This window comes from Moschus berezovskii, chromosome X (assembly GCF_049115385.1).
Source record: "Moschus berezovskii isolate FMDL1 chromosome X, NW_MosBer_1.0, whole genome shotgun sequence".
NCBI classification, from domain to species: domain Eukaryota; kingdom Metazoa; phylum Chordata; class Mammalia; order Artiodactyla; family Moschidae; genus Moschus; species Moschus berezovskii.
This window is the reverse complement of record NC_142488.1, coordinates 36,819,829-36,834,445: the sequence shown is the minus strand read 5'-3', so window position 1 is coordinate 36,834,445 and position 14,617 is coordinate 36,819,829. Positions and strand designations below refer to the sequence as shown.

The 14,617-nt window shown below is 42.3% G+C and overlaps 1 protein-coding gene across 1 annotated transcript; it reads left to right on the top strand.

The window, feature by feature from the left end:
• The first annotated feature begins 1,563 nt into the window (after positions 1-1,563).
• LOC129564184 (ferritin light chain-like) lies at positions 1,564-2,100 on the top strand. Its single transcript, XM_055437893.2, has one exon. The coding sequence runs from the start codon at positions 1,564-1,566 to the stop codon at positions 2,098-2,100; it is 537 nt and encodes a 178-aa protein (XP_055293868.1).
• Positions 2,101-14,617: the final 12,517 nt, after the last annotated feature.

The window sequence follows — 14,617 nt, the reverse complement described above, 5'->3', positions numbered from 1 at the left end:
TGTTTACCCTGAATAGAATATACCTTCCTGTTTGACAGAAAACACATGAAAGTGTTCTAATTGTGCAACAGCCCCAGGCAGGTGGTATTTCGGAAAATAAAATTCTAAGCATGGAATCACAAAGCTGGAAAAGCCCTTATGGAAAAACATTTAGTTTTGCCCTCATCTTCTGAGAATGACTAACTCATCCTATATGGGATTTTTTTTTTCTATTTTGGTGGGATTTATACGTCTACATTTTCATCTGTAATGCCCATTTACATGAGGTGTTTCAGTTAATGGTTGAATATCTGGGTAATCACAGGAAGCCACCAGTACCTAAGAAAACTGAAGGAAATTTAAATTTTCGTGGGTCAAAATAGGCTGGAGTTCAAACGCCCCTCCAGGTCCTCCCCACCATTCTATGCAAAACAAAGAACTCTCTCACCCAAAGGGAAAAAAAATGGACATTAAGGTTGATTACACACAGCTCCCAGTTGGTGCAGCCTCCGGCAGATCTCCAGTATTCCTTGCCCCAGTCCTGTAAGAGATAACTACTCGGAACAACCTTGGAGAAAAACAGGCCCCCTAAAGAATGGATTTCCACATACATGCCTACATATACTCACTCTTTTCTTGGGTTAGGGCAGCGGCTCACTAATCTGACTGCTGCCCCTTCTCGCCTCATTAAAGGTGATCTGTTCCTATAAAGTGCCGATCTCCTCCATTTTCCGAACCTCGCTAACTCCCTTACACCCTACAAAAACACCTGGCACATAATCAGTATTTAGAACTTTTAGTAGAAGAAATAAAAGGGTCAAAAATGAAAAAAATGAAGGCTGAATAGTAGAAAATTTATGATGGGATTCTTACTGGTCTGATTAATTAGTACTGTGTCTTTTAAATACTACCATTTCACATTCCATAGTGTGGATTTTGTCCTTTTCAATCACTAAGGTGACTATGTAATGTATATTCCAAACAAGGACCCTTTTGAGTGTGAAAGGGGGGGATGCTATTTTTTAGTTAATTAATTAATTTAGGGGGCACTATGAATAATTATATCAGGACGGCAAGACTGCTCTGGGCAAAGTGGAACTAATATTCACCCTCTCCATCGGGGATCAGGAGCAGGGGTAAATCTATTCAAACAGGCTCTAAAATAAGCAACAAACGAGTGTTAAGTCACAAATGAAGATTGGAAGAGGTTCACTATCAATTCTTTTGAGGTTTTTACCTTGGACGTTCTTATCTCATCTTGGAATTATGGAAAGAAATGGGTCAAAATGATAAAGACTCCTTTCCAATAACTAGGAAAGAAAGATACTCTTCTCAAAAGCTAGAGTGAGAGACAATGCACCTGGACGCCTCCTAGATCAGTATCTTGCTTCACCAGCGTTTGGATGGAACAATCTGCATGCTCCCACCCAGGCCTTGCCTCCCCCTCCTCCTGCCTCCCACCACCCTCTAGCCCCGCCCCTTCAACCACAGCTTCCGGTACAACCTTCTTGGACTTATCCCCCACTTCTGGGACCAGCCTCACAGCGCAGTTTGTGGAGAAGCCCTCCTCACTGCTGACTAACCATGAGCACCCAGATCCAACAGAGTTCTCCTGAGATGGAAGCAGCGGCCAGCCGCCTGATCAAACTGCACCTAGAGGTCTCATCCACCTACCTCTCCCTGAGCATTTACTTTGAAGGCAATGGAATGGCTCTGAGTGGTGCGGGCCGCTTCTTCAGGGCGTTGGCTAAGGAGAAGCAGGAGGGCGCCCAGCTTCTCTTGAAGATGCTAAAGGCCTGGGGTGATGACGTCCTGGTCCAGGGTGGACAAACGCTGTCCCCAGAGAAGTGGAATACCAGCGTGGACGCCATGGAGAGCGCCATGGCCCTGGAGAAGAGCCTGAACCAGGCACTATTGGATCTGCATGCCCTGGGTCGTGCGAGCGCTGATGCCCAGCTCTGCCAGTTCCTGGAGTGCTGCTTCCTGAAGGAGGAAATGATGCTCCTCAAGAAGATGGGTGACCACTTATCCAACCTGCGCAAGATAACCAGCCCTCAGGCTGGGCTGCAGGCCGGGCTGAATGAGTATCTCTTCAAAAAGCTCTCCTTCCAGCGCGACTAGGAGCCTCCTAAGCCCGGTTGCGTCTGTGGGACCCCTCTGCCTCCCCTGGCCTCGAGATCTCTGCTCCAGCCTCTTCCTCCAGCCGGGACGCAACCTGAGCCAAGGCACCAAATGGCAACAAAAAAGGTTCTTTTTGCAGAGGCGGGGGGGGGGGTTAGTTTTGTTGTAAGAAAAGTATTTGAATAGCGTGTATAATTTGTAGTCTGCTTGATTCTCTAGATTATCTAAAGAAATGGTTCCTAACTTGTGTGTATCACCTGGGTATGTTGAGTATCTGATAAAAACTTGTGTTTTTCTCTGTCAAGAAGATCCAGAAATTGTTGAAACAGCTATTCTGAAAATGTTGCAGAGAATTTTAGGGGTTTCAGGACTTCTTTGGAGTCACTTTGGGTACTGGGTTCAACTCTCTTGTTCTAAAATGTATCTGGCTTCGCCGAGCAGAGAACGGAGTACCTGGACCGTATTATATTGTGTTCCCCCCTCAACCCCCAGACTCGTGATAAAATCGTTTTTCCTGGTTTTCAAGTTGCTGTGATGCCATCAGCCTGTGTCGAAGAGGGAGCCCTGTGAAATTCATCTTTGTGTCTCCCATTAGGTTGTTACTGAGAACACTGATTATTACATCATACACTGACCTCTTCATAAAGCCTCTTAAGAGAAATTTTTTTCTGCTCTTAATAGTAGGAATAACAGTGCTTCGCTTGGGTAATTGGTTGGTTTTTGTTTTATGGACACTAAATGATGTAACTAATTAAGTTTCCTTTACTGACTGCGTGCTAAAAAGGTTAGACCGAAATTTGTGGTCTATCCAGAGCAAAGGAGTAGGATTGTATAAGCAGTTTGCATAGTTTCATTTCTGATTCTTCTGTTATAATTACTTAGTGTACTTTATGGTCTCTTTCAAGCCACCTTAAACCCTTTCTGGAACAAGGTTATGTATAAACAGGTAAATAAAGTAAACTTTAAAATGCAGATTTTAAAATGGCTCTGTGTTTGTTTTTAGTGAAAAGAGAAGATAACTTTAAGGAAGCACTATGAGAGCCAAAATGATTAGAATGGAGATGGGTCAGATGGAGGTTACATTCCAGAAGCCAAGAGAAGGAGAAACAGTAACATGTAGCATTCTTTTAAAACTGTGTTTCATTTTTCTGGTGAGTTGTTTTCTACTAAACCATTACATTTGTGTCCCACAAATAGCAATCTAATAATTGTGTATTATTTTCCTTGCACTTTGAAATGCTGGAGTTATAACTTGTTCTCAAACCACAGAAGTGGAAAAAAAAATTAGTTCTTTTCCTACAGCAGCTTTTCTTCCCAGAGCAGGAAGACCAAAGGCATATTATGATTTCTTTTATCTTAGAAGGGTCAGAGGCATAGGAAGAATATATTACAGAGATTGGGACAGCTGTTTTGCTCAGTTAAGGAGAAAACCTTATCTTCCTGTTTTTGTGCAAAGTCTTTTGATAAAAAAGAATGTACTGGAAAAGTCATTCCTCCAGAAAAGAGTTTTGCCCATTTGCTGATGATTAGTTAGTTGTAAGAGACAGCTAATAGTTTTCAGCTTTGGATTAAAACTTGGATCTCCATACTTAAATTATATACTTAAAATTATTTTCAAATTAGCACTCATATAACCACTGAATGAGAAAAATCATTCTCATTCATAAATCTGAATCATTTCTCACTCATAAATCTGAATGAGAAAAAAAAAACAGGTGATAAGTATTAGACTGATTGAAAGACTATATTTGGTAGCTTATTTGGGAATAAAGATATAAAATTTTGTTTCCAAATAATGGCATATTTGTCACACCTTTACTTATATGGGTGTCTTTTAACATCAAGAATGGGGCTATAGGAGAAAGCTTTATTAAAGTCTCCCAAATAGGCTGAATTATTCTTTGGCAAACAAATAATTACTGAAAAACAAGTGGCTGGTCAGACAATAAATGATTCAAAGACAACATATGGATGAAATATTAGTTTAGCTTTTAAAAATGACTTTAAGCTTCTTAGCACATACATTTGTAGAAAACGGGGATTTAATATTAAACTTACAGAGATTAACTTGGAAACAAATCCCATAGTGATTTTCTCTATTGCTAACCACTGTACGTATATGTGAGTGTGTGTGTTAGTGCACTTGCACAGAATTATAATAACTTATTCCTTTAGGCTATGGCTAAATTCCTTATACCAGCCTTCAAGGCTCTCCTTGTTCTACCATGTCTAATCTATTTTTTAAATTGAATTTTCTACTACTTCCCTATTATTGGAAGTTCAGGGAGTACCAATTGCTTTCCTTTTGTCCAAGTTCAAATCAATTGGGACACAGGAAGCCAGATGGAAATCAAGATGGCTTTATTGGTGGTAAAACCAAATTGGAGTTGTGTTAGGGCTTCCTATTGCCACATCCTGAATTAAACTCAAACCACCCAGTTCTGGGAACAGAAGCTGAAATAGAAAAGAAACCAGGCTGGACTGGCTGGAGGCAGGCTCAGCCTTTTCTGCTAACTCCATGGAGATTGGAATCTAGGGCAGTACTGGTGGCCCAAGGGAAGTGGGGAGGACGTGGCAGGCCCCATTGCTTTGTTATTATGGTGACCTGTACTATGGCTCAATTCAGTTCAGTTCAGTCACTCAGTCGTGTCCGACTCTCCGCGACCCCATGAATCACAGCACGCCAGGCCTCCCTGTCCATCACCAACTCCCGGAGTTCACTCAAACTCATGTCCACAGAGTTGGTGATGCCATCCAGCCATCTCATCCTCGGTCGTCCCCTTCTCCTCCTGCCCCCAACCCTTCCCAGCATCAGCGTGCACCAAAAAAACACCAGGCTCTCAAAGTTCTCCACCTTCATTCTAGTAACCCCCTGTTAGAGACTGAAGTTGAAGTTTCCTCTGTTTTTATAGAGTGTGAGGCTGAGGAATCCTGCAAATGACTGCAGGAGCTCTCTGCCATAGCTGAAGTGCTCAGTTTGCCATCCCAGTGCCAGCAATTTTCATGTGGTTCCCTTCACCTGGAAAGCTCCTCATACTCATCTTCACTGAATCAGACTCAGTCTGTTTTTCAGCCTAGTTCCAGTCTGCCTCCTGTGAAATTTCCCTGACCAACCCAAACCAGTCATCTGACATGGATTTCTCTCCTTCTCTTAGTTGTCTCTTGACTGTACCCACCAGACTATAGGCAAGTTGGAGTCTGAAAGGCAGAAAGCATAATGCTTGAGCAATGGGCTCTGGACCAGGCTGCCTATATTCAGATCCTGCCTCTAACTCATCTTGGTCTAGTCTGTTCACCTTTCTTGGTCCCATCTTCCTCCTCTAAAAATCTGGACATGATCAAAATAAAGATGATACTATCCAACTCAAATCTTTTGTAGGGGGTGGTGGCTCAGACGGTAAAGCGTCTGCCTACAGTGCAGGAGACCTGGGTTCAATCCCTAGGTCGGGAAGATCTCCTGGAGAAGGAAATGGCAACCCACTCCAGTATTCTTGCCTGGAAAATCCCGTGGATGGAGGAACCTGGTAAGCTACAGTCCATGGGGTCCCCAAAGAGTTGGACACGACTGAGTGACTTCACTTTCTAAATGGGATAAGCCATGTAAGATCCCTAAGGCCCAGCACGTACTAAATGCACAGTAATTGTTAGCTGTTTCCATCACCTGATTTTCTATCCCAGTAGAGCTTAGTAAAGAGCTATGATAGTAACATTTCAAAATAAGCTTGCTTCTCAGTTTTAGGAAATTAGATACCTTTCCATTCTAGAATCCTCCTTAATGATCATCAAAAAGAGTGGAAGTTGCTCAGTCGTGTCTGACTCTTTGAGATTCCATGGACTGTAGCCCATCTGGCTCCTCTGCCTATGGGATTCTCCAGGCAAGAATACTGGAGTGGATTGCCATTGCCTTTGCCAGGGTATCTTCCTGACAGAGGGATCGAACTCAGGTCTCCTGCATTACGGGCAGATTCTTTACCATCTAAGCCACCAGGGAGACCCTTATTGATCACTCCTGCCTCTAAACAGGCCCTATATGTAAGTGAAATGTAGAAATCTGTTCATTTCTTAGATGTGACATTCAGTATGCAGGAGGGGAAAAAAAGAAAATGAAGAAGGACCGCTCTCTTTAGCCAAATAAATGGAGCCACCTTAATTAGGACCTGGGATTATTTGTTTTAATTACCATTACTGCTAAAAGGAGGTGTAACAGCATCTTAACCTCTCTCTCTGGAAGGACAAGCCACACAAAGGGTTCATTTCAGAAACTAATTAGCTGCCAGCTGCTACTCTCTACATAGTTTCCAATTCTTGGGAGTCCTCTCTGCCCACTCTTCCCACCCACACATTCTCCTCCTTATACTTTCTGGTAGCCTAGGATGTGTCAGCTTGAGGGAGCAGGCACTGAATAAGCACAGTCAAAAGTCCAGGCATCACTGAAGCCTTGAACTTCTTTTCTTTTGAGAGAGCCTGTTTCAGTTCAGTTCAGTCGCTCAGTCGTGTCTGACTCTCCACAGCCCCATGAATCACAGCACGCCAGGGCCTCCCTGTCCACCACCAACTCCTGGAGTTCACTCAAACTTATTCCACAGGGTCAGTGATGCCACCCAGAAATCTCATTCTCTGTCGTCCCCATCTCCTCCCGCCCCCAACCTTTCCCAGCATCAGTCTTTTCCAGTGAGTCAACTCGTCGCATGAGGTGGCCAAAGTATTGCAGTTTCAGCTTTAGCATCAGTCCTTCCAATGAACACCCAGGATTGATCTCCTTTAGAATGGACTGGTTGGATCTCCTTGCAGTCCAAGGGACTCTCAAGAGTCTTCTCCAACACCACAGTTCAAAAGCATCAATTCTGCGGCGTTCAGCTTTCTTCACAGTCCAACTCTCACATCCATACATGACCATGGGAAAAACCATAGCCTTGACTAGACGGATCTGGGTTGGCAAAGTAATGTCTCTGCTTTTTAATATACTATCTAGGTTGGTCATAACTTTCCTTCCAAGGAGTAAGCGTCTTTTAATTTCATGGCTGCAATCAGCATCCGCAGTGATTTTGGAGCCCAAAAAATAAAGTCTGACACTGTTTCCACTGTTTTTCCATCTATTTCCCATGAAGTGATGGGACCAGATGCCATGATCTTTGTTTTCTGAATGTTGAGCTTCAAGCCAACTTTTTCACTCTCCTCTTTCACTTTCATCAAGAGGCTTTTGAGTTCCTCTTCACTTTCTGCCATAAGGGTAGTGTCATCTGCATATCTGAGGTTATTGATATTTCTCCCAGCAATCTTGATTCCAGCTTGTGCTTCTTCCAGCCCAGCGTTCCTCATGATGTACTCTGCATATAAGTTAAATAAGCAAGGTGACAATATACAGCCTTGACGTACTCCTTTTCCTATTTGGAACCAGTCTGTTGTTCCATGTACAGTTCTGACTGTTGCTTCCTGACCTGCATACAGGTTTCTCAAGAGGCAGGTCAGGTGGTCTGGTATTCCCATCTCTTTAAGGATGTTCCACAGTTTATTGTGATCCACACAGTCAAAGGCTTTGGCATAGTCAATGAAGCAGAAATAGATGTTTTCCTGGAACTCTCTTGCTTTCTCCATGATCCAGTGGATGTTGGCAATTTGGTCTCTGGTGCCTCTGCCTTTTCTAAAACCTGCTTGAACATCTGGGAATTCACGGTTCACATATTGCTGAAGCCTGGCTTGGAGAATTTTGAGCATGACTTTACTAGCGTGTGAGATGAGTGCAATTGTGTGGTAGTTTGAGCATTCTTTGGCATTTCCTTTCTTTGGGATTGGAATGAAGACTGACCTTTTCTAGTCCTGTGGCCACTGCTGAGTTTTCCAAATTTGCTGGCATATTGAGTGCAGCACTTTCACAGCATCATCTTTCAAGACTTGAAATAGCTCAACTGGAATTCCATCACCTCCACTAGCTTTGTTCGTAGTGATGCTTTCTAAGGCCCACTTGACTTCACATTCCAAGATGTCTGGCTCTAGGTCAGTGAGCACGTTATCGTGACTATCTTGGTCATGAAGAACTTTTTTGTACAGTTCTTCTGTGTATTCTTGCCACCTCTTCTTAATGTCTTCTGCTTCTGTTAGGTCCATACCATTTCTGTCCTTTATCAAGCCCATCTTTGCATGAAATGTTCCCTTGGAATCTCTAAGTTTCTTGAAGAGATCTCTTGTTTTTCCTATTCTGTTGTTTTCCTCTATTTCTTTGCATTGATCACTGAGGAAGGCTTTCTTATCTCTCCTTGCTATTCTTTGGAACTCTGCATTCAGATGCTTATATCTTTCCTTTTCTCCTTTGCTTTTCGCTTCTCTTCTTTTCACAGCTATTTGTAAGGCCTCCTCAGACAGCCAGTTTGCTTTTTTGCATTTCTTTTCCATGGGGATGGTCTTGGTCCCTGTCTCCTGTACAATGTCACGAACCTCTGTCCAGAGTTCATCAGGCACTCTATCTATCAGATCTAGTCCCTTAAATCTATTTCTCACTGCCACTGTATAATCATAAGGGATTTGATTTGGAGTACTATGTGGTTGACTCTCTCCAGAAAGATGTACAGTCTTAGAGGATTAGGTTTAAAATGCTACTTATTTAGAAAAGGACCACATTTTTACTACATTTATGTCATGTTATTTATCTCCATAAGCAATTTATCCACATTGATGAATAATTTATTCTTCATGATAATAACAAAGCTGGTGCTAATTCATGAAGGTGGGAGAGGACACACATTAGGAAAGAGTTTTGTATTAATATAAAGTTTCAGCTGAATATAAACACCCCAGGAAGCAGACATCCTCTTCAGGATTTTAGCAATTCTGATGGCTAAATTAGGGATCATAAGAGGAAGCAGAGAAAACCCTGGATCTCACTGGGAGACCTCAAAGGGCCCTCACCTGCATGAGGTGTGTCAGGTCAAAATGTGGGAGATGTGGGTAGAGGCAGCCATTCTAGGATTTAAAATAAAATACATATTCCTGCTAAAAATTCATACCCTGAATTTAATAATGAGAAAACATCAGATGGATCCAAATTGAATGGCATTCTACAAAACATCAGGGACTTGCCTGGTGACTTGAACGGTAAAGCACCTACCTACAATGTGGGAGACCCAGGTTCAATCCCTGGGTCGGGAAGATCCTCTGGAGAAGGAAATGGTACCCCAGTCCAGTACTCTTGCCTGGAAAATCCCATGGACAGAAGAGTCTGGTAGGCTACAGTCCATGGGGTCGCAAAGAGTCTGACATGACTGAGCATCTTCACTTTCACTTTCTACAAAATATCTAGCCTATAATTCTCAAAAGTGTGAAGGTCAAGAAATTAAGAGTTTGGAATTAACAAGTACACATTGTTTTATACTATGTATAAAACAGATAAACAAGTACCAACTGTATAGCATAGGGAACTATATTCAATATCTATAATAATAAAGATTCAGAAAAAAATATATATATATAACTGAATATATATATATATTTTTACTTTGCTGTACACCTGAAACTAACACAACATTATAAATCAACTATACTTAAATTTAAAAAAGTAAAAAGCAGAGAAACACTAAGGAGTTATACCAGGTTAAGAAGACTTGAAAGATGATGCTGTGAAAGTGCTGCACTCAATATGCCAGCAAATTTGGAAAACTCAGCAGTGGCCACAGGACTAGAAAAGGTCAGTCTTCATTCCAATCCCAAAGAAAGGAAATGCCAAAGAATGCTCAAACTACCGCACAATTGCACTCATCTCACACGCTAGTAAAGTCATGCTCAAAATTCTCCAAGCCAGGCTTCAGCAATATGTGAACCGTGAATTCCCAGATGTTCAAGCAGGTTTTAGAAAAGGCAGAGGCACCAGAGATCAAATTGCCAACATCCACTGGATCATGGAGAAAGCAAGAGAGTTCCAGGAAAACATCTATTTCTGCTTCATTGACTATGCCAAAGCCTTTGACTGTGTGCTGCTGCTGTGTGGATCACAATAAACTGTGGAACATCCTTAAAGAGATGGAAATACCAGACCACCTGACCTGCCTCTTGAGAAACCTGTATGCAGGTCAGGAAGCAACAGTCAGAACTGTACATGGAACAACAGACTGGTTCCAAATAGGAAAAGGAGTGCGTCAAGGCTGTATATTGTCACCTTGCTTATTTAACTTATATGCAGAGTACATCATGAGGAACGCTGGGCTGGAAGAAGCACAAGCTGGAATCAAGATTGCTGGGAGAAATATCAATAACCTCAGATATGCAGATGACACTACCCTTATGGCAGAAAGTGAAGAGGAACTCAAAAGCCTCTTGATGAAAGTGAAAGAGGAGAGTGAAAAAGTTGGCTTGAAGCTCAACATTCAGAAAACAAAGATCATGGCATCTGGTCCCATCACTTCATGGGAAATAGATGGAAAAACAGTGGAAACAGTGTCAGACTTTATTTTTTGGGCTCCAAAATCACTGCAGATGCTGATTGCAGCCATGAAATTAAAAGACGCTTACTCCTTGGAAGGAAAGTTATGACCAACCTTGATAGCATATTAAAAAGCAGAGACATTACTTTGCCAACCCAGATCTGTCTAGTCAGGGCTATGGTTTTTCCCGTGGTCATGTATGGATGTGAGAGTTGGACTGTGAAGAAAGCTGATCGCCGCAGAATTGATGCTTTTGAACTGTGGTGTTGGAGAAGACTTCAGAGTCCCTTGGACTGCAAGGAGATCCAACCAGTCCATTCTAAAGGAGATCAATCCTGGGTGTTCATTGGAAGGACTGATGCTAAAGCTGAAACTGCAATACTTTGGCCACCTCATGCGAAGAGTTGAGTCACTGGAAAAGACTCTGATGCTGGGAAAGGTTGGGGGCGGGAGGAGAAGGGGACGACAGAGAATGAGATGGCTGGATGGCATCACCGACTCTGTGGACATGAGTCTGAGTGAACTCCAGGAGTTGGTGATGGACAGGGAGGCCTGGCGTGCTGTGATTCATGGGGTCGCGGAGAGTCGGACGCGACTGAGCGACTGAACTGAACTGAACTGAACTGAAAGAAGACTAAAAAACAAGACAACTAAATGAAAAATCTTAGATTGAACCTGTGTAGGGGCAAGAAATCTATAAAGGACCTTGAGACAGTTTATAAAGTTTAAATATGGATGATAGATTAGATAATTGTATTGTATCAATGTTCAATTTCCCGATTTGGATAATTTCATGATATGTAGGAGCATGTCTTTGGTTTTAGAAAACATACACCAGAGCACTTAAGGGTATGTGTTTTGTTGTGTTTAGTCACTAAGTCATATCCAACTCTTTTGTGATCCCATGGACCCGCCAGGCTCCTCTGTCCAAGGGATTGCCCAGGCAAGAATACTGAGTGGGTAGCCTTTCCTTCTCCAGGGGATCTTCCCTACCCAAAGATCGAACTTGTGTCTCCTGCATTGCAGGCAGATTTTTTGCCCCTGAGCCACCGGGAAGCCCATTTAGGGGTATAGCTGAGCACAGTAACTCTAACTTACTCAAAAATGGTTAGGAGAAACAGCTGGTGAATCTGAATGAAGGATAAACTATTGATGCAACGTTCCTGAAATTTTCAATTTATATCTTAAATAAGTTTTCCTACAAAGTCAATCCAGATTGTTTAGACCTGTAATTACTGCATTTAGCATAGTACCTAAGTTATACTGGAGAAGGGCATGGCAACCCACTCCAGTACTCTTGCCTGGAGAATTCCATGAACAGAGGAGCCAGGTGGGCTACAGTTCATGGGGTCACAAAGAGTTGGACGTGACTGAGTGACTTTCAACTAAGTTATACTAAATGTTCAGAAATAATTTATTGGATGAATATTGTAATGTCTTTCAATGGCCCTGTGGACTTAGATTTCTAGTCAGAGGACTTCATAACCATTTTAACTACCAGAAAATTCCAAATTCTTTATTCCTTCTTGAACATAAATTCGACACATTCAGGTTTCTTATCTAGCCCTCATCCCCCAAAAGGATGTCAATAATTTTTTTTTTAAAGAGAGTAGCCAGAACATGGAGGCAAGGAAAAGGAAATCCTATTACTTGATCACTACACAAGTGATACTGCTGCTGGATTAAGTATTTTAATTTTCCAGACCTTATGGTTGATATCTTCAAAGAATAATCTGTGCTACTTGCTTTTCTGGTGAAAAAGATTCTCTCAGCCATAATATGCCTTTAATACTAGGCAGAGCTTCAGAATTTAAAACTCCTGTCAACCTGAAAATGTCATAGAGCAGGATTTTCACTTTCATTCCATTCTTTTCAGCTCTCACTCCATACCTGTGAACACTATCAGCACATATACATACTATAACCTTTTTTGGGGGCTCATCATCTCAAAAAATACATTCTCTGATGTTCAAAACTTACCTGATGCTCACAACTAGACCTCAGTATTATTACAAGCTGGTCAGACTTTCACAGCCAGGCCATCTTGTTTTCTTGGACCTAGACAATCTCACAGAATACCAAACTCAAATAAAGTTACTCTGAGACCATGATAAAATGAAGCCAAACAAGGGCAGTTCATAATTTTTTCTAAGCACAGACAAAATCATAGTCACTGTGCCTTTCACAGAATATCCAATCATAGGATTGTCCCTGCTATCTGACAGCATCTAATCTAGAGCAAATCTCTGCCTCTTGGTCCCTCCCCCAAATCATCTATCCAAAGTCCAAATCCTATAATAGTTTCTACCTACATTCTCTCACTGAGACATCCCACAGTCCTCATGATGTGTGTTCTTTGTCTGCAGTGAGTAAAATTCTAACTTGTTTTAGCTACAGGTATGTTCTAGGTTGTCTTTGACTGAAGGGCAAGGGCATGCTATTCTGGGGAATATTCTCCATTCAATGTAAAAATATTTGATAGTTTTATTAGAAATGCCTGGAATAGGTATGTTCAGCCCCTTGTTTCATCTAATCAGAAAGTATTGACTGGTCATGTTCATTTATTCATTCAAAAAATATTAAGCATTTACCCTTTACCAGGCACTGAGCAAAGTGCTACAGATGAAGAAATATTTATGCCACATTTTGCTTTCTCAATGAGCGCACACTCTGGTAGGCAGGACTAATACAGAAAAACATAAACTTTAGTACAGTAGGTAAATTATGTGGTGGAGGTAAGAGACGGGTAGTAGCTTGCACAGAAGGGCAGGATTACTCTTCTTGGATGGGATGTGAAACATTTTTATGAAAGGAAAATTACTTAGCCATTCTCAAAAGATGATCAGTATTGACCAGTCGGACAAAGGAAAGAGAGGTATTCTAGACATTCTAAATCGAATGACTAGAGTGCTTGGAATGAGAGTGGACTGCAAAAAGAAGTCTGGAAAGTGAGTCTCGGGAAGGCCCAGATCAAGGTGGGCTTCAGTTCAGTTCAGTTCAGTCGCCCAGTCGTGTCCGACTCTTTGCAACCCCATGAATCACAGCACGCCAGGCCTCCCTGTCCATCACCAACTCCCGGAGTTCACTCAAACTCATATCCATCGAGTCAGTGATGCCATCCAGCCATCTCATTCTCTGTCGTCCCCATCTCCTCCCACCCCCAGTCCCTCCCAGCATCAGACTCTTCCAGTGAGTAAACTCGTCGCATGAGGTGGCCTTCCGTTCCGTTCCGTCGCTCAGTCGTTTCCAACTCTTTGCGACTCCGTGGACTGTAGCCTACCAGGCTTCTCCGTCCATGCGATTCTCTTGTAAGAATACTGGAGTGGGTTACCGTTTCCTTCTCCAGGGGATCTTCCCGACCCAGGGATCGAACCCAGGTGTCCCGCATTGGAGGCAGACGCTTTAACCTCTGAGCCACCAGGGAAGCCCTGAGGTGGCCTTAGTGGATTTAATTTCCCAGTAGCAAGGAGAGCACCACAATTTATGGAGAAAACAATACAAAAACTATAAGCTATGACCCATGCATTCAATAAGTTTACATTCCTGTTGGTGAAATGAAACTCACACATAAGAGACAACCAGAGAGTAACACAAGCAATATAGAATTCTAGCATGCACATCCTCTTCCTCCCCCCTGGAAATTGCTTATAAACAGTTCCCATACAAGTCTTTGCCAGAGGGCTCTCTGGCCATGGGAGCATGCTCAGTCTGCATGTGGGAGAGTTCAGAAGTGCTGAGTGTTAACTTTTGCCACTTCCCTTGCAGTGACCTTTAACTGATAAGGAATGGAAATCAGTCTATAAACATCTTAGTGTTGTCAGCTCTTAGTAGACCAATTCTGAAACATATTTTACACAATGTCTCAGAAAGTGCCCAGTGAGATAGAGCCCTGGTTTCCCCGCAACATTTCATTTCATTTCGTTTCAAATGAAATGAAATTTATATACATTTTATCCATTTATACACATTTTATCCATTTTTCTTCCTTCCTTCACCCTGAGGATCCGCTTTTTTCAGAACCCCAAACTAAGACAAAGATGAAGTACTAAATTATGTGTTACAGTCTCTGTTGGCTCTTGGGACTGCTAGAGGAACCCATTCTGTCC

What these genes read in the sequence shown, in the direction of transcription:
- LOC129564184 (XM_055437893.2), top strand. Translation starts at nt 1,564, where the DNA reads ATGAGCACCCAGATCCAACAGAGTTCTCCTGAGATGGAAGCAGCGGCC.